This window comes from Oncorhynchus keta, chromosome 12 (assembly GCF_023373465.1).
Source record: "Oncorhynchus keta strain PuntledgeMale-10-30-2019 chromosome 12, Oket_V2, whole genome shotgun sequence".
NCBI classification, from domain to species: Eukaryota; Metazoa; Chordata; class Actinopteri; order Salmoniformes; family Salmonidae; genus Oncorhynchus; species Oncorhynchus keta.
In genome coordinates this window covers 49,523,691-49,550,072 of record NC_068432.1, presented here as the reverse complement: position 1 = coordinate 49,550,072, position 26,382 = coordinate 49,523,691, and the positions used below count along the sequence as shown (strand labels likewise).

The window sequence follows — 26,382 nt, the reverse complement described above, 5'->3', positions numbered from 1 at the left end:
GCAGCAGCTAATGGTGATCCTTAATAAACAGAAAAATACTGAATACTAACTCAATGCAGAGACTATGTGGCAGGATGTCTGTGTGCCGTGCATGTCTGTGTGGCAGGATGTCTGTGTAGCAGGATGTCTGTGTGCCGTGCATGTCTGTGTGGCAGGATGTCTGTGTGGCAGGATGTCTGTGTGTCTGTGTGGCAGGATGTCTGTGTGGCAGGATGTCTGTGTGGCAGGATGTCTGTGTGGCAGGATGTCTGTGTGGCAGGATGTCTGTGTGGCGTGCATGTCTGTGTGGCAGGATGTCTGTGTGGCAGGATGTCTGTGTGGCAGGATGTCTGTGTGGCAGGATGTCTGTGTGCCGTGCATGTCTGTGTGGCAGGATGTCTGTGTGGCAGGATGTCTGTGTGGCAGGATGTCTGTGTGGCAGGATGTCTGTGTGGCAGAATGTCTGTGTGCCGTGCATGTCTGTCTGGCAGGATGTCTGTGTGGCAGGATGTCTGTGTGGCTTTCTCCTCACTAACAGGAAGTAACATACCGTCTGGCTGCATCTATGAATACCGGAGCCATTTTTCACTGTAGAAGTGGTCGTTAATGTGTTGATGAAACTGCAAGAAAACCGTGCTGTAGCCTACTGTACTCTGTCATATCTAGACAGAACGTCTATGCTATCTTATTGCAATCTTAAAATAAATGAAAAAACCTATAGATTTGATCAATTGGTTCGTGGTAACACTACCTAAATATCCTCTGTGTTATAGACATATGATAACATTTGGACAGTAGTCCTGTACAGTACACATGCAGCATGTACAGTACCTCGAGATTCGGCTGAACTTTTTCTCAGGCTCACCCTTTCTCTTTGATTGATTGATACTCTGCTGAACAACTACCTACCGGTCTCGTGCGAAATCCTTGGAAGCAGCCTGTAATGTTGTAGTCCAGTAGTGTACGTATGCATTGACCTCTTAATTAACCCACTTCCAAGGTCACATCATGAATGTGCTTTATATGAAGTCTCGTCAAAAATATTCATCATGTTTGACATTCTGCCACCCTGAGGCTACTAGGTAGCCTAGTGGTTGGAGCGTTGGACTCGTAACCGAAAGGTTGCAAGTTCAAATCCCCAAGCTGACGAGGTAAAAATCTGTCGTTCTGCCCCTGACCAGGCAGTTAACCCACTGTTCCTAGGCCGTCATTGAGAATAAAAAAATGTTCTTAACTGACTTGCCTAGTTAAAAAAAAGGTAAAAAATAAAGAAAAGTAAAGAATGTAAAAAAAAAAATCAGATAGGAAAGGAGACGATAGAGTTGAGGGTAGTTGGAGGAGTACTAAGGAGATACAAATGATTGACAGGCGTCAGTCAGTCAGTTGATGTCTGCAGCACTGGCAGGCTGCCAGTTACATATAACAACACAGTCAGATGTCCTATACTATTATCCTGTCGTCTATACCTGTCATATACAGTGCATTTGTAAAGTATTCAGACCCCTTGACTTTTCCCACATTTTGTTACGTTACTGTCACGTCTCCTCCTGCCCCTCCACTCCGGCGTTTGACGTCGCCGGTATACTAACCACCGGTCCTGGCATCCAGCATTACGCGCACCTGGCACCAATCATTACACGTACCTGGCACCAATCATTACACGTACCTGGCACCAATCATTACGCGCACTTGGCACCAATCATTACGATTCATCTTGAGGTACACCTGGACTCCATTACCTCACTTTTTACCTCCCCTATATCTGGCACTCCCTTAGGTTCTTTCCCCAGTCAGTAGACGCCATGTTGTCTCGTTCCATGTTTGTTGTTTTATTAAACGTACCTGCTTCTCGACTCTCAGCGTCTTCGTTACATTTATTCTTTAAATAAATAAAGATCCTCATCAATCTACACACAATACCCCATAATGACAAAGCGAAAACAGGTTTTTAGACTTCTTTGCACATTTATTAAAATTAAAAAACACAAATACCTTATTTACGTAAGTATTCAGACCCTTTGCTACGAGACTGGAAATTGAGCTCAGGTGCATCCTGTTTCCATTGATCATCCTTGAGATGTTTCTACAACTTGGTTGGAGTCAACCTGTGGTAAATTCAATTGATTGGACAGTATTTGGAAAGGTACACACCTGTCTATATAAGGTCCCACAGTTGACAGTGCACATTGGAGCAAAAACCAAGTCATGAGGTTGAAGTAATTGTCCGTAGAGCTCCGAAACAGGATTGTGTCGAGGTACAGATATGGGGAGGGTACCAAAAACGTTCTGCAGCATTGAAGGTCCCCAAGATCACAGTGGCCTCCATCATTCTTAAATGGAAGAAGTTTGGAACCACCAAGACTCTTCCTAGAGCTGGCTGCCTGACCACACTGAGCAATCGAGGGAGAAGCTCTTGGTCAGGGAGGTGACTCTGCCAGAGCTCCAGAGTTCCTCTGTGGAGATGGGAGAACCTCCCAAAAGGACAACCATCTCCGCAGCGTTCCACCAATCAGGCCTTTATGGTAGAGTGGCCAAACGGAAGCCACTCCTCAGTAAAAGCCACATGAAAGTCCGATTGGAGTTTGCCAAAAGGCACCTAAAGGACTCTCAGACCATGAGAAACATGATTCTCTTGTCTGATTAAACTAAGATTGAACTCTTTGGCCTGAATGCCAAGTGGCACGCCTGGAGGAAACCTACCACCATCCCTACGGTGAAGCATGGCGGTGGCAGCATCATGCTGGGGGGATATTTTTCATGAGCAGGGACTGGGAGATTAGTCAGGATCGAGGGAAAGATGAACAGAGCAAAGTACAGAGCAATCCTTGATGAAAATCTTCTCCAGAATGCTCAGGACTTCAAACTGGGGTGAAGGTTCACCTTCCAACAGGACAACGAACCTAAGGACACAGCCAAGACAACGCAGGAGTGGCTTCGGGACAGGTCTCTGAATGTCCTTGAGTGGCCCAGCCAGAGCCCGGACTTGAACCAGATCGAAAATCTCTGGAGAGACCTGAAAATAGCTGTTCAGCGATGCTCCCCATCCACCCTGACAGAGCTTGAGAGGATCTACAGAGAAGAAGGTGAGAAACTCCCCAAATACAGGTGTGCCAAGCTTGTAGCATCATACCCAAGGAGGGTCAAGGCTGTAATTGCTGCCAAAGTACTGCCAAGGGACTTGAATACTTATGTAAATGTCATATTTCAGTTGGTTGTTGTTTTTTTGTTTTTTTAATTGCAAAAATGTCTAAAAACCTGTTTTTGCTTTGTCATTATGGGATATTGTGTGTAGATTGATAGGTAAAAAAAATACTATTTTGTCAATTTCAGAATAAGGCTGTAATGTAAAAAATGTGTAAAAGGTCTAGGGGTCTGAATACTTTCTGAATGCACTGGACTATACTCCTGCCATCTGTATCCGTCCTATACTATACTCCTGCCCTATACTATACTCCTGCCCTATACTATACTCCTGTCCTATACTATACTCCTGTCATCTATATCCATCCTATACTATACTCCTGCCCTATACTATACTCCTGTCCTATACTATACTCCTGTCATCTATATCCATCCTATACTATACTCCTGCCCTATACTATACTCCTGTCCTATACTATAGTCCTGTCATCTATATCCATCCTATACTATACTCCTGCCCTATACTATAGTCCTGTCCTATACTATAGTCCTGTCCTATACTATACTCCTGTCATCTATATCCATCCTATACTATACTCCTGCCCTATACTATAGTCGTGTCCTATACTATACTCCTGCCCTATACTATCCTCCTGTCCTATACTATACTCCTGTCCTATACTATACTCCTGTCCTATACTATACTCCTGCCCTATACTATACTCCTGCCCTATACTATACTCCTGCCCTATACTATAGTCCTGTCCTATACTATACTCCTGCCATCTATATCCGTCCTATACTATAGTCCTGTCATCTATATCCGTCCTATACTATACTCCTGTCATCTATATCCGTCCTATACTATACTCCTGCCCTATACTATACTCCTGTCCTATACTATACTCCTGTCCTATACTATACTCCTGTCCTATACTATACTCCTGCCCTATACTATAGTCCTGTCATCTATATCCATCCTATACTATACTCCTGCCCTATACTATAGTCCTGTCCTATACTATACTCCTGGCCTATACTATACTCCTGCCCTATACTATAGTCCTGTCATCTATATCCGTCCTATACTATACTCCTGTCATCTATATCCGTCCTATACTATACTATACTCCTGCCCTATTTTTTTAATTTTTTTAATTTTTTTATTTCACCTTTATTTAACCAGGTAGGCTAGTTGAGAACAAGTTCTCATTTACAACTGCGACCTGGCCAAGATAAAGCATAGCAGTGTGAACAGACAACACAGAGTTACACATGGAGTAAACATATACTATAGTCCTGTCCTATACTATACTCCTGCCATCTATATCCGTCCTATACTATAGTCCTGTCATCTATATCCATCCTATACTATACTCCTGTCATCTATATCCGTCCTATACTATACTATACTCCTGCCCTATACTATAGTCCTGTCCTATACTATACTCCTGCCATCTATATCCGTCCTATACTATAGTCCTGTCATCTATATCCGTCCTATACTATACTCCTGCCCTATACTATACTCCTGCCCTATACTATACTCCTGTCCTATACTATACTCCTGCCCTATACTATACTCCTGCCCTATACTATACTCCTGCCCTATACTATAGTCCTGTCCTATACTATACTCCTGCCATCTATATCCGTCCTATACTATAGTCCTGTCATCTATATCCGTCCTATACTATACTCCTGTCATCTATATCCGTCCTATACTATACTATACTCCTGCCCTATACTATAGTCCTGTCCTATACTATACTCCTGCCATCTATATCCGTCCTATACTATAGTCCTGTCATCTATATCCGTCCTATACTATACTCCTGTATACTATACTATACTCCTGCCCTATACTATACTCCTGCCCTATACTATAGTCCTGTCATCTATATCCATCCTATACTATACTCCTGCCCTATACTATAGTCCTGTCCTATACTATACTCCTGCCCTATACTATACTCCTGCCCTATACTATAGTCCTGTCATCTATATCCGTCCTATACTATACTCCTGTCATCTATATCCGTCCTATACTATACTATACTCCTGCCCTATACTATAGTCCTGTCCTATACTATACTCCTGCCATCTATATCCGTCCTATACTATAGTCCTGTCATCTATATCCGTCCTATACTATACTCCTGCCCTATACTATAGTCCTGTCCTATATTATACTCCTGCCCTATACTATACTCCTGCTCTATACTATATCCCTACCTATACTATAGTCCTGTCATCTATATCCGTCCTATACTATACTCCTGCCCTATACTATAGTCCTGTCATCTATATCCGTCCTATACTATACTCCTGCCCTATACTATACTCCTGTCATCTATATCCGTCCTATACTATACTATACTCCTGTCCTATACTATACTCCTGCCCTATACTATACTCCTGCCCTATACTATACTCCTGCCCTATACTATACTCCTGCCCTATACTATACTCCTGTCCTATACTATACTCCTGCCCTATACTATACTCCTGCCCTATACTATACTCCTGCCCTATACTATACTCCTGTCCTATACTATACTCCTGCCTTATACTATACTCCTGTCATTTATATCCGTCCTATACTATACTCCTGTCCTATACTATACTCCTGCCCTATGCTATAGTCCTGTCCTATACTATAGTCCTGTCCTATACTATACTCCTGTCATCTATATCCGTCCTATACTATACTCCTGCCCTATACTATAGTCCTGTCCTATACTATACTCCTGCCCTATACTATCCTCGTGTCCTATACTATACTCCTGTCCTATACTATACTCCTGCCATCTATATCCGTCCTATACTATAGTCCTGTCATCTATATCCGTCCTATACTATACTCCTGCCCTATACTATAGTCCTGTCCTATACTATACTCCTGCCCTATACTATAGTCCTGCCCTATACTATACTCCTGTCCTATACTATACTTCTGCCCTATACTATACTCCTGCCCTATACTATACTCCTGTCCTATACTATACTCCTGACCTATACTATAGTCCTGTCATCTATATCCGTCCTATACTATACTCCTGTCATCTATATCCGTCCTATACTATACTATACTCCTGCCCTGTACTATAGTCCTGTCCTATACTATACTCCTGCCATCTATATCCGTCCTATACTATACTCCTGTCATCTATATCCGTCCTATGCTATAGTCCTGCCCTATACTATACTCCTGTCCTATACTATACTCCTGTCATCTATATCCGTCCTATACTATACTCCTGTCCTATACTATACTCCTGCCCTATGCTATAATCCTGTCCTATACTATATTCCTGTCCTATATTATACTCATGTCCTATGCTGTAGTCCTGTCCTGGCCAGTCCTCTTCTGGCTGTGCCGGGTGGAGATTATAACAGAACATGGCCAAGATGTTCAAATGTTCATAGATGACCACCAGGGTCAAATAATAATCACAGTAGTTGTCGAGGGTGCAACAGGTCAGCACCTCAGGAGTAAATGTCAGTTGGCTTTTCATAGCTGATCATTCAGAGTATCTCTACCGCTCCTGCTGTCTCTAGAGTTGAAAACAGCAGGTCTGGGACAGGTAGCACGTCCGGTGAACAGGTCAGGGTTCCATAGCCGCAAGCAGAACAGTTGAAACTGGAGCAGCAGCACGACCAGGTGAAACTGGGGACAGCAAGGAATCATCAGACCAGGTAGTCCTGAGGCATGGTCCTAGGGCTCAGGTCCTCCGAGAGGAAGGAAGAAAGAAAGAAAGAAAGAAAGAAAGAAAGAAAGAGAGAGATAATTAGAGAGATCATACACACAGAACTCTGGATAAGACAGGAGAAATACTCCAGATATAACAGACTAACCCTAGCCCCCCGACACAAACTACTGTATCCAACGATACACAGGCAGGGGGGGTGCTCCACCCCGGACAGGAAGACCACGTCAGTGACTCAACCCACTCAAGTGACGCACCCCTCCTAGGGATGGCATGGAAGAGCACCAGTAAGCCAGTGACTCAGCCCCTGTAATAGGGTTTGAGGCAAAGAGTGAGAGAGAGGGGAAAAAGCCAGGCAGAGACAGCAAGGGCGGTTCATTGCTACAGTGCCTTTCCGTTTACCTTCAGACTACACTCAATCATAGGACCTAGTGAAGAAATGAGTCTTCAATAAAGACTTAAAGGTTGAGACCGAGTCTGCGTCTCTCACATGGATAGGCAGACCATTCCATAAAAATGGAGCTTGATAGCAGAAAACCGTGCCTCCAGCTGTTAACTTAGAAATTGTAGGGACAATAAGGAGGCCTGCGTCTTGTGACCATAGCGTACGTGTAGGTATGTATGACAGAACCAAATCAGAGAGATAGGTAGGAGCAAGCCCATGTAATGCTTTGTAGGTTAGCAGTAAAACCTTGAAATCAGCCCTTGCCTTAACAGGAAGCCAGTGTAGAGAGACTAGCACTGGAGTAATATGATTTAAAAAATGTGGTTCTAGTCAAGATTCTATCAGCCGTGTTTAGCACTAACTGAAGTTTATTTATTGCTTTATCCAGGTAGCCAGAAAGTAGAGCATTGCACTAGTCTAATCTAGAAGCAATTTTGGGGCTTCACCATGGTTCATCGAAATATACAGCTGTGTGGCATAGCAGTGAAAGTTAACATTATGTTTCCAAATGACATCACCAAGAGGTCAAATATATAGTGAAAACAGTAGTGGTCCTAAAACGGAGCCTTGAGGAACACAAAAATGTACAGTTGATTTGTCAGAGGACAAACCATCCACAGAGACAAACTGCACAGGAAGCAGCTCTTTCAGTAGTTTAGTTGGAATAGGTTCTAGTATGCAGCTTAAAGTTTGAGGCGCTGATTATTTTCATCAATGTGTCAAGAGATATAGGGTTAAAAAACTTGAGTGTCTCCCTTGATCCTAGGTCCTGGCAGAGTTGTGCAGACTCAGGACAACTGAGCTTTGGAGGAATACGCAGATTTAAAGAGGAGTCCGTCATTTGCTTTCTAATGATCATGATTGTTTCCTCAAAGAAGTTCATGAATTTATAAGTGAAAGCCATGCTCTCTTGGGGAATGCTGCTTTTTAGTTAGCTTTGCAACAGTATCAAAAATACATTTGGGACTGTTCTTATTTTCTTCAATTAAGTTGGAAAAATAGGATGATTGAACAGCAGTGAGGGCTGCACGGTACTGTCTTTCTGTCGATACTGAACGGTACTGTCTTTCCAAGCTAGTCGGAAGACTTCCAGTTTGGTGGAGCTCCATTTACTACGTTCCAATTCTCTGGAAGCTTGCTTCAGAGCTTGGGTATTTTCCGTATACCGGGGAGCTAGTTTCTTATGATAAATGTTTTTTTGTTTTTAGGGGTGCGACTGCATCTAGGGTATTGTGCAAGGTTAAATTGAGTTCCTCAGTTAGGTGGTTAACTGATTTTTGTACTCTGACGTCCTTGGGTAGGTGGTGGGAGTCTGGAACGGCATTTAGGAATCTTTGATTTGTCTGAGAATTTATAGCACGACTTTTGATGATCATTGGTTGGGGTCTGAGCAGATTATTTGTTGGGATTGCAAACGTAATAAAATGGTGGTCCGATAGTCCAGACTTATGAGGAAAAACATTAAGATCCACAACATTTATTCCATGGGACAAAACTAGGTCCAGAGTATGACTGTGGCACTGAGTAGGTCCGGAGACGTGTTGGACAAAACCCACTGAGTCGGTGATGGCTCCGAAAGCCCTTTGGAGTGGGTCTGTGGGTCTGTGGACTTTTCCATGTGAATATTAAAATCACCAAAATTTAGAATATTATCTGCCATGACTACAAGGTCCGACAGGAATTCAGTGTATGGCCCAGGAGGCCTGTAAACAGTAGCTATAAAAAGTGATTGAGTAGGCTGCATAGATTTCATGACTAGAATCTCCTGTCCTATGCTATCTTATGGCCTATACTCATGGCCTATACTCCTGTCCTATACTATTCTCCTGTTCTATGCTATACTCCTGTTCTATGCTATATTCTCCTGTCCTATGCTATACTCCTGTCCTATACCCCAGACAAACACACCTGATTCAACTTGTCAACTAATCATCAGGCCCTCAATGAGTTGAATCTGGTGTTGTTTGTCTGGGGCTACAACGACAATATGTCCTGTTGGGGGTCCTAGAGGGACGGAGTTGAGACCACTGGTATAGAGGGTATATCACTGATCTGTATTCTAGCTGCTGATTTGCTGAACTCATATTTAAGGTCTCACGAGTGGAACAGCGGTCTAAAGGCACTGCATCTCAGTGCTAGAGGCGTCACTACAGACCCTGGTTTGACCCCGGGCTGTATCACAACCGGCGCTGATTGGGATTCCCATAGGGCAGCGCACAATTGGCCCAGGGGCGTCCGGATTAGGGGAGGGTTTGGCCGGGGTAGGCCATCATTGTAAATAAGAATTTGTTCTTAAAACTCTCTGGGATATGTGGGACAGTAGTGTCCCATCTCGCCAACAGCCAGTGAAATTGCAGGGCGCCAAATTCAAAACAACAGAAATCCCATTTTAAAGATAAACTTGTTGTATATCCAGCCACAGTGTCCCATTTCAAAAAGGCTTTACGACGAAAGCACACCAAACGATTATGTTAGGTCAGCACCTCGTCACATAAAAACACAGCCATTTTTCCAGCCAAAGAGAGGACTCACAAAAAGCAGAAATAGAGATAAAATTAATCACTAACCTTTGATGAACTTCATCAGATGACACTCATAGGACTTCATGTTACACAATACATGTATATTTTGTTCGATAAAGTTCATATTTATATAAAAAAAATCTGAGTTTACATTGGTGCGTTATGTTCAGTAGTTCCAAAACATCCGGTGATTTTGCAGAGAGCCACATCAATTTACAGAAATGCTCATAATAAACATTGCTAAAAGATATAAGTGTTATACATGGATGTTTAGATCCACTTCTCCTTAATGTAACTGCTGTGTCAGATTTCAAAAAAGCTTTACGGAAAAAGCACACCGTGCAATAATCTGAATACAGCGCACAAACACAAAAACAAGCCATACAGATATCCACAATGTTGTGGAGTCAACAGAAGTCAGAAATAGCATTGTAAATATTAACTTGATGATCTTCATCGGAATGCACTCCCAGGAATCCCAGTCCCACAATAAATGTTTGTTTTGTTCGATAAAGTCCATTTATGTCCAAATACCTCCTTTTTGTTTGCGTGTTTAGGTCCAGACGAAAAGTCAAAAAGTTCCGTTACAGTCCGTAGAAACATGTCAAACGATGTACAGAATCAATCTTTAGGATGTTTTTAATATAAATCTTCAATAGTGTTCCAACCGGAGAATTCCTTTGTCTTCAGAAATGCAATGAAACGCAGACCGCTCTCACGTGTGTGCACGTGATCAGCTCATGCCACTCTGGCAGAGCCCTGACTCAATCAGCTCTCATTCCCCCCTCCTTCAGTGTAGGAGCCTCAAACAAGGTTCTAAAGACTGTTGACATCTAGTGGAAGCCTTAGGAAGTGCAATATGACCCCATGGACACTGTATATTTGATAGGCAATTACTTAAAAAACTACAAACCTCAGATTTCCCACTTCCTGGTTGGATTTTGTCTCAGGTTGTTGCCTGCCATATCAGTTATGTTATACTCTCAGACATCATTCAAAATGTTCTAGAAACTTCAGAGTGTTTTTGATCCAAATCTACTAATTCTATGCATATTCTAGCTTTTATGGCAGTAGCAGGCAGTTTACTCTGGGCAGCTTTTTATCCAAGCTACTCAATACTGCCCCCAGTCCCAAAGAAGTGAACTGACTTGCCTAGTTAAATAAAGGTTCAAATATGAATAAAACATATTTCTGTGTATCTGTGTGTACCACTACATATTTTACATGGCTAGTGTTGCGTATGTTTAGAGCTTGTGCCATTTAATGTATAGTAAAAACTTCAAAGTGTTTTTCAGATATTATTTAAATGTTTTCATGATACTGGTAGTGCTTAGGTGTCACTCATCTCTTAGCCGTAGCTAAAATCGGCTTCAGCAGACACAATCAGTCATCCTTGTGTTTCTCCCTCCAGCCGCCTCCTGCTATCTACGACAAGCAGCTGGATGAGAGAGAACACTCCATCGATGAATGGAAAGGTAAACATATCACATCTTGAGAGTATATACAGTTGAATTCGGAAGTTTACATACACCTAGGGTGGAGTCATTAAAACTCGTTTTTCAACCACTCCACAAATTTCTTGTTAACACACTATAGTTTTGGCAAGTCTGTTAGTACATCTACTTTGTGCATGACACAAGTAATTCTTCCAACAATTGTTTACAGACAGATTATTTCACTTATAATTCACTGTATCACAGTTCCAGTGGGTCAGAAGTTTACATACACTAAGTTGACTGTTCCTTTAAACAGCTTGGAAAATTCTAGAAAATAATGTCATGGCTTTAGAAGCTTCCAGTAGGCTAATTGACATAATTTGAGTCAATTGGAGGTGTACCTGTGGATGTATTTCAAGGCCTACCTTCATGGGAAAATTAAAAGAAATCAGCCAAGACCTCAGAAAATAAATTGTAGACCTCCACAAGTCTGGTTCATCCTTGGGAGCCATTTCCAAACGCCTGAAGGTACCACGTTCATCTGTACAAACACTGGTACAAACAAAAACACCATGGGGCCACGCAGGTGTCATACGGCTCAGAAAGGAGAGGCGTTCTGTCTCCTAGAGATGAACGTACTTTGGTGCGAAAAGTGCAAATCAATCCCAGAACAACAACAAAGGACCTTGTGAAGATGCTGGAGGAAACAGGTACAAAAGTATCTATATCCACAGTAAAACCAGTCCTATATTGACATAACCTGAAAGGCCGCTCAGCAAGGAAGAAGCCACTGCTCCAAACCACCATAAAAAAGCCAGACTTCAGTTTGCAACTGCACATGGGGACAAAGATCATACTTTTTTGAGAAATGTCCTCTGGTCTGAAGAAACAAAAATAGAATTGTTTGGCCCTAATGACCATCGTTGTGTTTGGAGGAAAAAGGGGGAGGCTTGCAAGCTGAAGAACGGCATCCCAACTGTGAACCACGGGGCTGGCAGCATCATGTTGTGGGGGTGCTTTGCTGCAGGAGGGACTGGTGAACTTCACAAAATAGATGGCATCATGAGGAAGGAAAATTATGTGGATATATTGAAGCAACATCTTAAGACAATCAGTCATTTGTGACCAAGTTAAAGTATGGTTATATCTTGGGTCTTCCAGGGCCTCCCGGGTGACGCAGTGGTTTAAGGCACTGCATCGCAGTGCTAGCTGTTCCAGCAGAGACCCTGGGTTCGTGCCCAGGCTCTGTCCATGGGACGAAGCACAATTGGCCAAGCCTTGTCCGGGTTAGGGAGGGCTTGGCCGGTAGGGATATCCTTGTCTCATCTCGCACTAGTGACTCCTGTGGCAGGCACAGTGCACGCTGACCAGGTCGCTAGGGGAACGGTGTTTCCCCCGACACATTGGTGCGGCTGGCTTCCGCTGTGTTAAGAAGCAGAGTGACTTGGTTGGGTTGTGTTTCGGAGGGCGCATGACTCTCGACCTTAGTCTCTCCCAAGCCCGTACGGGAGTTGCAGCGATGAGACAAGATAGTAACTACTAAAAACAATTGGATACTACGAAATTGGGGCGAAAAAATGGGGTAAAATTTAAAAATGAAATAAAAAAATAAAAAATCTTGGGTCTTCCAAATGGACAATGACCCCAAACATACTTCCAAATGGACAAATACTAATTGAGTGTATGTAAACTTCTGACCCACTGGAAATGTGATGAAAGAAATAAAAACTGAAATAAATAATTCTCTCTATTATTCTGACATTTAACATTGTTAAAATAAAGTGGTGATCCTAACTGACCTACGACAGGGAATTTTTACTACAGTAGGATTAGATGTCAGGAATTGTGAAAAACTTAGTTTAAATGTATTTGGCTGAGGTGTATATAAACTCCCGACTTCAACTGTAGGTATGTTGTAATTATATTGCTAAGGAGGCCTCTATCTGAGGAGTCTATTGGCTGCGTTTACACAGGCAGCCCAATTCTAATCTTTTTTTCCACTGATTGGTCTTTTGAAGCTGGCCAACAAAACAGTCTACTCATTCATTTTCTATTTGAGTTTGTATAATAACTTTTCCAGTTTATTTGTTGCCATGGTAATTAGACTCATAGAATGGACTAGTAGAGCAGAGGACAATAGATTTCTCTGCTGCTATTTGAAATATTTTTTTTTCTCCACAATTTTTCCTCCCTCGCTCTCTCGCTCTCTCTCTCTCTCGCTCTCTCTCTCTCTCTCGCTCTCTCGCTCTCTCTCTCTCTCTCTCAATCTCACTTTCCAGAACTAATCTACAAAGAGGTGATGAACTTTGAGGAGAGGACGAGGAACGGGGTGGTGAAGGGACAACCCTCTACCTCAGGTACTCTCAGTGCATAACCTAGTCCCCTCTGTAAGTTGAATTATGAATATAATCACTCACTGGACATTTCTTTGTAACAGAGAAATTCATCCGTACGTTGACCACCATTCGTCTTTGTCTCTCGTCTTGTTTTTCCGAGACATGTAGTGTATGATTTGTACATGAGTAATTATATCTGTATGTAAAAGTATCGGTTTAAACTGTAGATTTGGTATTTTTTGACCAACCATATGTGTTTTGTGTATGTACAATGATAAATCTGTATTTGAATGGTATTAATGGACGCATTTAGACATTTGAAAAGTAATATCTGTATGGAGTAAGTGATTCATGTGCATTGATTAAAAAGGTTGCTGTCCCCCTACTCTATGGAAAAGGTAATATGGGCTATATACACTGCTCAAAAAAATAAAGGGAACACTTAAACAACACAATGTAACTCCAAGTCTATCACACTTCTATGAAATTAAACTGTCCACTTAGGAAGCAACACTGATTGACAATACATTTCACATGCTGTTGTGCAAATGGAATAGACAACAGGTGGAAATGATAGGCAATTAGCAAGACACCCCCAATAAAGGAGTGGTTCTGCAGGTGGGGACCACAGACCACTTCTCAGTTCCTATGCTTCCTGGCTGATGTTTTGGTCACTTTTGAATGCTGGCGGTGCTTTCACTCTAGTGGTAGCATGAGACGGAGTCTACAACCCACACAAGTGGCTCAGGTAGTGCAGCTAATCCAGGATGGCACATCAATGCGAGCTGTGGCAAGAAGGTTTGCTGTGTCTGTCAGCGTAGTGTTCAGAGCATGGACGCGCTACCAGGAGACAAGCCAGTACATCAGGAGACGTGGAGGAGGCCGTAGGAGGGCAACAACCCAGCAGCAGGACCGCTACCTCTGCCTTTGTGCAAGGAGGCGCAGGAGGAGCACTGCCAGAGCCCTGCAAAATGATCTCTAGCAGGCCACAAATGTGCATGTGTCTGCTCAAACGGTCAGACACAGACTCCATGAGGGCGGTATGAGGGCCCGACGTCCACAGGTGGGGTTTGTACTTACAGCCCAACATCGTGCAGGACGTTTGGCATTTGCCAGAAAACACTAAGAGTGGCAAATTCGCCACTGGCGCCCTGTGCTCTTCACAGATGAAAGCAGGTTCACACTGAGCACATGTGACAGAGTCTGGAGACGCCGTGGAGAATGTTCTGCTGCCTGCAACATCCTCCAGCGTGACCGGTTTGGCGGTGGGTCAGTCATGGTGTTGGGTGGCTAAATTTGATAAATTTGATTTCCATTGATAATTGTTGTGTGATTTTGTTGTCAGCACATTCAACTATGTTATGAAAAAATTATTTAATAAGAATATTTCATTCATTCAGATCTAGGATGTGTTATTTTAGTGTTCCCTTTATTTTTTTGAGCAGTGTATATATATATATATATGGGTGTGGATGACCACACACTATAGCAGTCATCTTTTTTCTCTGACACCCAATAATAGAAATGTGTTAGTAATATTTTGGACAATCACTGTGTGTGTACACAGTGATTGTCCAAAATATTACTAACACATTTCTATTATTGGGTGTCACCCCCAAAAAAACTTTTCTCTCAGAACGGCCTCAATTCAGGGCATGGACTCTACAAGGTGTCCAACGTGTTCCACAGGGATGTTGGCCCATGTTGACTCCAATGCTTACAACAGTTTCCAACAGTGTCAAGTTAGCTGGATGGCCTTTGGGTGGTGGACCATTCTTGATACGCATGGAAAACTGTTGAGTGTGGAAAAACCCAGCAGCTTTGCAGTTCTCCCACAAACCGGTGCATCTGGCACCTACTACCATTACCCCGTTCAAAGGCACTTAAATCTTTTGTCTTGCCCATTCACCCTCTGAATGGCACACATACAATCCATTTCTCAAGGCTTAAAAATCCTTCTTCAACCTGCCTCCTCCCCTTCATCTACGCTGATTGAAGTGGATTTAACAGGTGACATCAATAAGGGATCATAGTTTGCACCTGGCCAGTCTGTCGTGGAAAGAGCAGGTGTTTTTAATGTTTTGTACACTCAGTGTTTATTTATTACTTATGAACATTCACATCTGTACTGTAACACATCATGAATTAAAGCTGGGGTCTTTGGTCCTTGCTCTTCCAGAGAAACACTAGAATTTCTCTCATTCTGAGCCTTCTAAGATGTCTTATTTAATCAATATTTTCAGCCCTATAAATATGTTCTGTAAAATGGGTAGTGTCAATTCCCTTGAATGGCCACTTGAGGGCGGTGTGGAGTCATGCTGGCACAGAATTGGTAACATTATGGCGTCAGTCCAGTCTAGTGCTGCAGAGAGGAAAACAACTTGCCTCGGTCGTTCTCCTCAGCTGTTCTTGGCAGAGAGCGTTTTTATACTGTACAAAGTGTCCCTATGGAAGTTGTATTTGGGGATTGCTCAGTGTCTACAGACTTCCTTGTTAGGGCTCTGTTAAGGGGACAGTGGCCTGGAAGGGGTTTAATCCGCAGTGCGATACTGTCACTGTCTCCCTCCCCCTCCGTCTCTCTCTCTCTCTCTCTCTCTCTCTCTCTCTCTCTCTCTCTCTCTCTCTCTCTCTCTCTCTCTCTCTCTCTCCCTCCCTTATCCCTCTACCTCACTCTCCTTCTCTCTTTCCCCCTCTCTCTCTCTCTCTCTATATATATATATATATCTCCCTCCCCCCCTTATCCCTCTAGCTCACTCTCCTTCCCTCTCTCCATCCCTTTCTCTCCCTGCAATTAAGCAGATGGGTAGCCCTTGTGCTGAGGCGAGCAGAGAACAGACGCAGTGCTGAAGAGTCCCAGACGGCAGTATTTCACAGCATTCGCAGTACCAGGCTCTGGAACACTGCCATTCAGCAGTACTTGGCTCAGGGCTTTCAGAGATCACATAGCCAGCCAGGAGGCAGAACCAACTTTAGGGTTTAGTGATAGACCACCACATAGCCAGCCAGGAGGCAGAACCAACTTTAGGGTTTAGTGATAAACCACCACAGACAGAACCAACTTTAGGGTTTAGTGATAGACCACCACAGACAGAACCAACTTTAGGGTTTAGTGATAGACCACCACAGACAGAACCAACTTTAGGGTTTAGTGATAGACCACCACATAGCCAGCCAGGAGGCAGAACCAACTTTAGGGTTTAGTGATAGACCACCACAGACAGAACCAACTTTAGGGTTTAGTGATAGACCACCACAGACAGAACCAACTTTAGGGTTGAGTGATAGACCACCACAGACAGAACCAACTTTAGGGTTTAGTGATAGACCACCACATAGCCAGCCAGGAGGCAGAACCAACTTTAGGGTTTAGTGATAGACCACCACATAGCCAGCCAGGAGGCAGAACCAACTTTAGGGTTTAGTGATAGACCACCACAGACAGAACCAACTTTAGGGTTTAGTGATAGACCACCACATAGCCAGCCAGGAGGCAGAACCAACTTTAGGGTTTAGTGATAGACCACCACAGACAGAACCAACTTTAGGGTTTAGTGATAGACCACCACATAGCCAGCCAGGAGACAGAACCAACTTTAGGGTTTAGTGATAGACCACCACATAGCCAGCCAGGAGGCAGAACCAACTTTAGGGTTTAGTGATAGACCACCACAGACAGAACCAACTTTAGGGTTTAGTGATAGACCACCACAGACAGAACCAACTTTAGGGTTTAGTGATAGACCACCACAGACAGAACCAACTTTAGGGTTTAGTGATAAACCACCACAGACAGAACCAACTTTAGGGTTTAGTGATAAACCACCACAGACAGAACCAACTTTAGGGTTTAGTGATAAACCACCACAGACAGAACCAACTTTAGGGTTTAGTGATAGACCACCACAGACAGAACCAACTTTAGGGTTTAGTGATAGACCACCACAGACAGAACCAACTTTAGGGTTTAGTGATAAACCACCACAGACAGAACCAACTTTAGGGTTTAGTGATAGACCACCACATAGCCAGCCAGGAGGCAGAACCAACTTTAGGGTTTAGTGATAGACCACCACAGGACAGAACCAACTTTAGGGTTTAGTGATAAACCACCACAGACAGAACCAACTTTAGGGTTTAGTGATAGACCACCACAGACAGAACCAACTTTAGGGTTTAGTGATAGACCACCACAGACAGAACCAACTTTAGGGTTTAGTGATAGACCACCACAGACAGAACCAACTTTAGGGTTTAGTGATAGACCACCACAGACAGAACCAACTTTAGGGTTTAGTGATAGACCACCACAGACAGAACCAACTTTAGGGTTTAGTGATAGACCACCACATAGCCAGCCAGGAGGCAGAACCAACTTTAGGGTTTAGTGATAAACCACCACAGACAGAACCAACTTTAGGGTTTAGTGATAAACCACCACAGACAGAACCAACTTTAGGGTTGAGTGATAGACCACCTGTCATTCTACACAGACCCAGGTAGAGGCAGGAGAAATAGATGACCGCTTGGCAGGCACAGTGAACAATCTACTATACTGGTTGTGGATGGATGCAAATGCAATGTGATTTATGTGTTGGTTACTGTTCTCTGGCAACATTTCTATACGGGAGGATATATGTAGAATAAAGCATTTAGGTCATCTTAGATTATTTCAGAATTTCCCAAAAATATGTTTAAAAAAAAATTGATTTCCAGAATTGTTTTGAAATTTTGCGATGATGACGTGTTGATCTCAAACCTTAGAATGGTTTTATATGTTTATTTTGTCCTTGAAGAAATACACAGTTAACTTACATTGATGTAGAAGCCTCTGTGTGAGCACCGGATATCTCCTCCTACTGCTCTGTCTCTGAGGAAACCTGCCACTGTGGGGTTGGATACAATCGACGTTTGAGCCATAAATTGTGATTTAGCCTTCTCGTTTTATTGGTGGTCAGCTGAAATGTCTCCCATTGTCCTTTTATTAACCACCCGTCTGATAAACAGGAGATTTATGGGCCGCCTGCACAGTGGATGTCTTTTGTACAAATCACCTCACCATTTTGCTATGCTCTGGATCGAGTGGGATCGTTTCCTCTCGAGTAGATGAAAGGTGTCCGTGTGGAGGACATGTGGTTTGTGACACTACAGACTTAGTGACTGTGGATTATGAGGCAGTGATACACATGGCAGAAAGTATGTGGACACCTGCTCATCGAACATCTCACTCTAAAATCATGGGCATTAATATAGAGTTGGTCCCCCCTTTGCTGCTATAACAGCCTCCAGTCTTCTGGGAAGGCTTTCCACTAGATGCTGGAACATTGCTGCGAGGACTTGCTTCCATTCAGCCACAAGAGCATTAGTCAGGTCGGACACTGACGCAAGCAGTAAAATTAGATTTAAAAAAGCAGATAAAAAAACCCATTATTATGGGACAGAGGGGACTGTGAAGCAACACAAACATTGGCACACACACACACACACACACACACACACACACACACACACACACACACACACACACACACACACACACACACACACACACACACACACACACACACACACACACACACACACACACACACACACACACACACACATGGATTTAGTATTGTAGATATGTGGTAGTGGTAGTGGTAGAGTAGGGGCCTGAGGGCACACAGTGTGTTGTGAAATCTGTGAATGTATTGTAATGTTTTAAAATGGTATAAACTGCCTTAATTTTGCTGGACCCCAGGAAGAGTAGCTACTGCTTTGGCAGGAACTAATGGGGATCCATGACAACTACAAATACAAATACTGATGTTGGCTGATTAGGCCTGGCTTGCAGTAGGCATTCCAATTAACTCCAAAGGTGTTCGATGGGGTTGAGGTCAGAGATCTGTTCAGACCAGTCAAGTTCTTCCACATTGATCTTGACAAACCATTTCTGTATGTATCTCTTTTTGTGCACAGCGGCGTTGTCATGCTGAAACAGGAAAGGCACAGGTCATCTGGAATGTCATTGTATGCTGTAGCGTTAAGATTTCCCTTTACTGGAACTAAGGAACCTAGCCCGAACCATGAAAAACAGCCCCACACCATTATTCCTCCTCCACCAAACTTTACAGTTGGCACTATGCATTTGAGCAGATTGCGTTCTCCTGGCATCCGTCAAACCCAGATTCGTCCGACGGATTGCCAGCACTCGGAGATCCAGTTCTATGAGCTTGTGTGGCCTACCACTTTGCGGCTGAGCCGTTGTTGGCCCTAGAGTTTTGCACTTCACAATAACAGCACTTACAGTTGACCGAGGCAGGTCTAGCAGGGCAGAAATTTGACTTGTTGACTGTCTTGTTGGAAAGGTGGCATCCTATGACGGTGTCACGTTGAAAGTCACTGAGCTCTTCAGTAAGGCCATTCTACTGCCAACAATGGCCATTCGCCTGTCAGCAATGGGTGTGGCTGAAATAGCCGAATCCACTAATTTGAAGGGGTGTCTACATACTTTTGGCCATGTAGTGTTTAAGTTTAGATAAAACCAGTGGACTGAAATAGGTGCCGGTACTGTTTTATATTTAGGTGCAGGAGCTCCACAATACTTTTGAGCTAATATTCTAGAAGAGGAACAGGAGCTCCACAATACTTTTGAGCTAATATTCTAGAAGAGGAACAGGAGCTCCACAATACTTTTGAGCTAATATTCTAGAAGAGGAACAGGAGCTCCACAATACTTTTCAGCTAATATTCTAGAAGAGGAACAGGAGCTCCACAATACTTTTGAGCTAATATTCTAGAAGAGGAACAGGAGCTCCACAATACTTTTGAGCTAATATTCTAGAAGAGGAACAGGAGCTCCACAATACTTTTGAGCTAATATTCTAGAAGAGGAACAGGAGCTCCACAATACTTTTGAGCTAATATTCTAGAAGAGGAACAGGAGCTCCACAATACTTTTCAGCTAATATTCTAGAAGAGGAACAGGAGCTCCACAATACTTTTGAGCTAATATTCTAGAAGAGGAACAGGAGCTCCACAATACTTTTGAGCTAATATTCTAGAAGAGGAACAGGAGCTCCACAATACTTTTGAGCTAATATTCTAGAAGAGGAACAGGAGCTCCACAATACTTTTCAGCTAATATTCTAGAAGAGGAACAGGAGCTCCACAATACTTTTCAGCTAATATTCTAGAAGAGAAACAGGAGCTCCACAATACTTTTGAGCTAATATTCTAGAAGAGGGACAGGAGCTCCACAATACTTTTGAGCTAATATTCTAGAAGAGGAACAGGAGCTCCACAATACTTTTGAGCTAATATTCTAGAAGAGGAACAGGAGCTCCACAATACTTTTGAGCTAATATTCTGGAAGAGGAACAGGAGCTCCACAATACTTTTCAGCTAATATTCTAGAAGAGGAACAGGAGCTCCACAATACTTTTGAGCTAATATTCTAGAAGAGGAACAGGAGCTCCACAATACTTTTGAGCTAATATTCTAGAAGAGGAACAGGAGCTCCACAATACTTTTCAGCTAATATTCTAGAAGAGGAACAGGAGCTCCACAATACTTTTCAGCTAATATTCTAGAAGAGAAACAGGAGCTCCACAATACTTTTGAGCTAATATTCTAGAAGAGGGACAGGAGCTCCACAATACTTTTGAGCTAATATTCTAGAAGAGGAACAGGAGCTCCACAATACTTGTGAGCTAATATTCTAGAAGAGGAACAGGAGCTCCACAATACTTTTGAGCTAATATTCTGGAAGAGGAACAGGAGCTCCACAATACTTTTCAGCTAATATTCTAGAAGAGGAACAGGAGCTCCACAATACTTTTGAGCTAATATTCTAGAAGAGGAACAGGAGCTCCACAATACTTTTGAGCTAATATTATAGAAGAGGAACAGGAGCTCCACAATAATTTTGAGCTAATATTCTAGAAGAGGAACAGGAGCTCCACAATACTTTTGAGCTAATATTCTAGAAGAGGAACAGGAGCTCCACAATACTTTTGAGCTAATATTCTAGAAGAGGAACAGGAGCTCCACAATACTTTTCAGCTAATATTCTAGAAGAGGAACAGGAGCTCCACAATACTTTTCAGCTAATATTCTAGAAGAGGAACAGGAGCTCCACAATACTTTTGAGCTAATATTCTAGAAGAGGAACAGGAGCTCCACAATACTTTTGAGCTAATATTATAGAAGAGGAACAGGAGCTCCACAATAATTTTGAGCTAATATTCTAGAAGAGGAACAGGAGCTCCACAATACTTTTCAGCTAATATTCTAGAAGAGGAACAGGAGCTCCACAATATTTTCAGCTAATATTCTAGAAGAGGAACAGGAGCTCCACAATACTTTTGAGCTAATATTCTAGAAGAGGAACAGGAGCTCCACAATACTTTTGAGCTAATATTCTAGAAGAGGCACAGGAGCTCCACAATACTTTTGAGCTAATATTCTAGAAGAGGAACAGGAGCTCCACAATACTTTTGAGCTAATATTCTCGAAGAGGAACAGGAGCTCCACAATACTTTTCAGCTAATATTCTAGAAGAGGAACGGGAGCTCAAGCAGTAGAACATTTGAGGTGCCTGTACTTGGCTCCAGTGAGATTCTGCCCAAGTCGAGCACTGGATAAAACTGTTCTCTATGGGAGTTACTACATAATAACAGAATGCCTTCTGTATTCCTACCTGCTTTAATAATGTTCTCTTCAGTTTTCTATCCTACTCTTGAAGTAGATGGTCCATCTAATCTATTTGTTTCCTGCAAATGCTTTTAGTCTACCATATCTGGCTCTGGTATAGCCTAGAATCCATCTTGGAAAACAGAACCAACTCAATCAGATTTATTTGAATCTAAAAAGCCAAAGAAAGACAGGGAAAAGGGAAGAGAACAATGATAGATGGAGCCATTTGCTGTGAAATGAAATGAAATAGCCCTGTCTGATCCTTTAAAAGGGGAAGATGAAGGACGATGTCTTGACTTCTGGTATTATAATAAGAAGCCGGAGAGTCCTTTCAATTGGACCCGTTTAGAACTGATTATCATCCTCTGCCATGTTTATTAACCGTTTCATCTCTTTTACTTTGACATGCTGCTACTGAACACACAGAATATGGAAAGGTCTTTTAGGGACCTTTAAATAGAATCTTAGTATTACTGTCTCTGAGGAGAGAGAGGACAGTGGACCCCCAGCCTTAACTTGTTCTGTTACTGTCTCTGAGGAGAGAGAGGACAGCCTTAACTTGTTCTGTTACTGTCTCTGAGGAGAGAGAGGACAGTGGACCCCCAGCCTTAACTAGTTCTGTTACTGTCTCTGAGGAGAGAGAGGACAGCCTTAACTTGTTCTGTTACTGTCTCTGAGGAGAGAGAGGACAGCCTTAACTTGTTCTGTTACTGTCTCTGAGGAGAGAGAGTGGACACCAGCCTTAACTAGTTCTGTTACTGTCTCTGAGGAGAGAGAGTGGACCCCAGCCTTAACTAGTTCTGTTACTGTCTCTGAGGAGAGAGAGTGGACCCCAGCCTTAACTAGTTCTGTTACTGTCTCTGAGGAGGGAGAGGACAGCCTTAACTTGTTCTGTTACTGTCTCTGAGGAGAGAGAGTGGACCCCAGCCTTAACTAGTTCTGTTACTGTCTCTGAGGAGAGAGAGGACAGCCTTAACTTGTTCTGTTACTGTCTCTGAGGAGAGAGAGGACAGTGGACCCCAGCCTTAACTAGTTCTGTTACTGTCTCTGAGGAGAGAGAGGACAGCCTTAACTTGTTCTGTTACTGTCTCTGAGGAGAGAGAGGACAGTGGACCCCCAGCCTTAACTAGTTCTGTTACTGTCTCTGAGGAGAGAGAGGACAGCCTTAACTTGTTCTGTTACTGTCTCTGAGGAGAGAGAGGACAGCCTTAACTTGTTCTGTTACTGTCTCTGAGGAGAGAGCGGACAGCCTTATTAACTTGCCTCTCTCATGTCTGGTTTGTCACTGTGTAACATTGTGTTGTGACTGACTGTGTAACATTGGGTTGTGACTGACTGTGTAACATTGGGTTGTGACTGACTGTGTAACATTGGGTTGTGTTGTGACTGACTGTGTAACATTGGGTTGTGTTGTGACTGACTGTGTGACATTGGGTTGTGACTGACTGTGTAACATTGGGTTGTGACTGACTGTGTAACATTGGGTTGTGTTGTGACTGACTGTGTAACATTGGGTTGTGTTGTGACTGACTGTGTAACATTGGGTTGTGTTGTGACTGACTGTGTAACATTGGGTTGTGACTGACTGTGTAACATTGGGTTGTGTTGTGACTGACTGTGTAACATTGGGTTGTGTTGTGACTGACTGTGTAACATTGGGTTGTGTTGTAACTGACTGTGTAACATTGGGTTGTGTTGTGACTGACTGTGTAACATTGTGTTGTGATTGACTGTGTAACATTGGGTTGTGACTGACTGTGTAACATTGGGTTGTGTTGTGACTGACTGTGTAACATTGGGTTGTGACTGACTGTGTAACATTGTGTTGTGACTGACTGTGTAACATTGTGTTGTGACTGACTGTGTAACATTGGGTTGTGTTGTGACTGACTGTGTAACATTGGGTTGTGTTGTGACTGACTGTGTAACATTGGGTTGTGTTGTGACTGACTGTGTAACATTGGGTTGTGACTGACTGTGTAACATTGGGTTGTGTTGTGACTGACTGTGTAACATTGGGTTGTGTTGTGACTGACTGTGTTACATTGGGTTGTGACTGACTGTGTAACATTGGGTTGTGTTGTGACTGACTGTGTAACATTGTGTTGTGATTGACTGTGTAACATTGGGTTGTGTTGTGACTGACTGTGTAACATTGGGTTGTGTTGTGACTGTGTAACATTGTGTTGTGACTGACTGTGTAACATTGGGTTGTGTTGTGATTGACTGTGTAACATTGGGTTGTGTTGTGACTGACTGTGTAACATTGTGTTGTGTTGTAACTGACTGTGTAACATTGTGTTGTGACTGACTGTGTAACATTGGGTTGTGTTGTAACTGACTGTGTAACATTGTGTTGTGTTGTAACTGACTGTGTAACATTGGGTTGTGTTGTGACTGTGTAACATTGTGTTGTGTTGTAACTGACTGTGTAACATTGTGTTGTAACTGACTGTGTAACATTGTGTTGTGACTGACTGTGTAACATTGGGTTGTGTTGTAACTGACTGTGTAACATTGGGTTGTGTTGTGACTGACTGTGTAACATTGGGTTGTGTTGTAACTGACTGTGTAACATTGGGTTGTGTTGTGACTGACTGTGTAACATTGGGTTGTGTTGTGACTGTGTAACATTGTGTTGTGACTGACTGTGTAACATTGGGTTGTGTTGTGATTGACTGTGTAACATTGGGTTGTGTTGTAACATTGGGTTGTGTTGTGATTGACTGTGTAACATTGGGTTGTGTTGTGACTGTGTAACATTGTGTTGTGATTGACTGTGTAACATTGTGTTGTGTTGTAACTGACTGTGTAACATTGGGTTGTGTTGTGATTGACTGTGTAACATTGGGTTGTGTTGTGACTGTGTAACATTGTGTTGTGACTGACTGTGTAACATTGGGTTGTGTTGTGACTGACTGTGTAACATTGGGTTGTGACTGACTGTGTAACATTGGGTTGTGTTGTGACTGACTGTGTAACATTGTGTTGTGACTGACTGTGTAACATTGGGTTGTGTTGTGACTGACTGTGTGACATTGGGTTGTGTTGTGACTGACTGTGTAACATTGGGTTGTGTTGTGACTGACTGTGTAACATTGGGTTGTGTTGTGACTGACTGTGTGACATTGGGTTGTGTTGTGACTGACTGTGTAACATTGGGTTGTGTTGTGACTGACTGTGTGACATTGTGTTGTGACTGACTGTGTAACATTGGGTTGTGTTGTGACTGACTGTGTAACATTGGGTTGTGTTGTGACTGACTGTGTAACATTGTGTTGTGACTGACTGTGTAACATTGGGTTGTGATTGACTGTGTAACATTGGGTTGTGTTGTGATTGACTGTGTAACATTGGGTTGTGTTGTGACTGACTGTGTGACATTGGGTTGTGTTGTAACTGACTGTGTAACATTGGGTTGTGTTGTGATTGACTGTGTAACATTGTGTTGTGACTGACTGTGTAACATTGGGTTGTGTTGTGATTGACTGTGTAACATTTGGTTGTGTTGTGACTGACTGTGTGACATTGTGTTGTGACTGACTGTGTAACATTGTGTTGTGACTGACTGTGTAACATTGGGTTGTGACTGACTGTGTAACATTGGGTTGTGTTGTGATTGACTGTGTAACATTTGGTTGTGTTGTGACTGACTGTGTGACATTGGGTTGTGTTGTAACTGACTGTGTAACATTGGGTTGTGTTGTGATTGACTGTGTAACATTGTGTTGTGACTGACTGTGTAACATTGGGTTGTGTTGTGATTGACTGTGTAACATTTGGTTGTGTTGTGACTGACTGTGTGACATTGGGTTGTGTTGTGACTGACTGTGTAACATTGGGTTGTGTTGTGACTGACTGTAACATTGGGTTGTGACTGACTGTGTAACATTGGGTTGTGTTGTGACTGACTGTGTGACATTGGGTTGTGTTGTGACTGACTGTGTAACATTGGGTTGTGTTGTGACTGACTGTGTAACATTGGGTTGTGTTGTGACTGACTGTGTAACATTGGGTTGTGTTGTGACTGTGTAACATTGTGTTGTGACTGACTGTGTAACATTGGGTTGTGTTGTGACTGACTGTGTAACATTGGGTTGTGTTGTGACTGACTGTGTAACATTGGGTTGTGTTGTG

At 42.8% G+C, this 26,382-nt stretch overlaps 1 protein-coding gene across 6 annotated transcripts in view; it reads left to right on the top strand.

The window, feature by feature from the left end:
- Nucleotides 1-26,382, top strand: part of LOC118373295 (mitogen-activated protein kinase 10-like) — a 69,687-nt gene that overhangs the window by 33,339 nt on the left and 9,966 nt on the right. For all 6 annotated transcript variants that reach the window (XM_052458559.1, XM_052458556.1, XM_052458558.1 and 3 more), the window contains 2 exons: nt 11,209-11,272; nt 13,513-13,590. In XM_052458559.1, the coding sequence (XP_052314519.1) occupies nt 11,209-11,272; nt 13,513-13,590 (142 nt within the window). The remainder of the gene's footprint in view (nt 1-11,208; nt 11,273-13,512; nt 13,591-26,382) is intronic.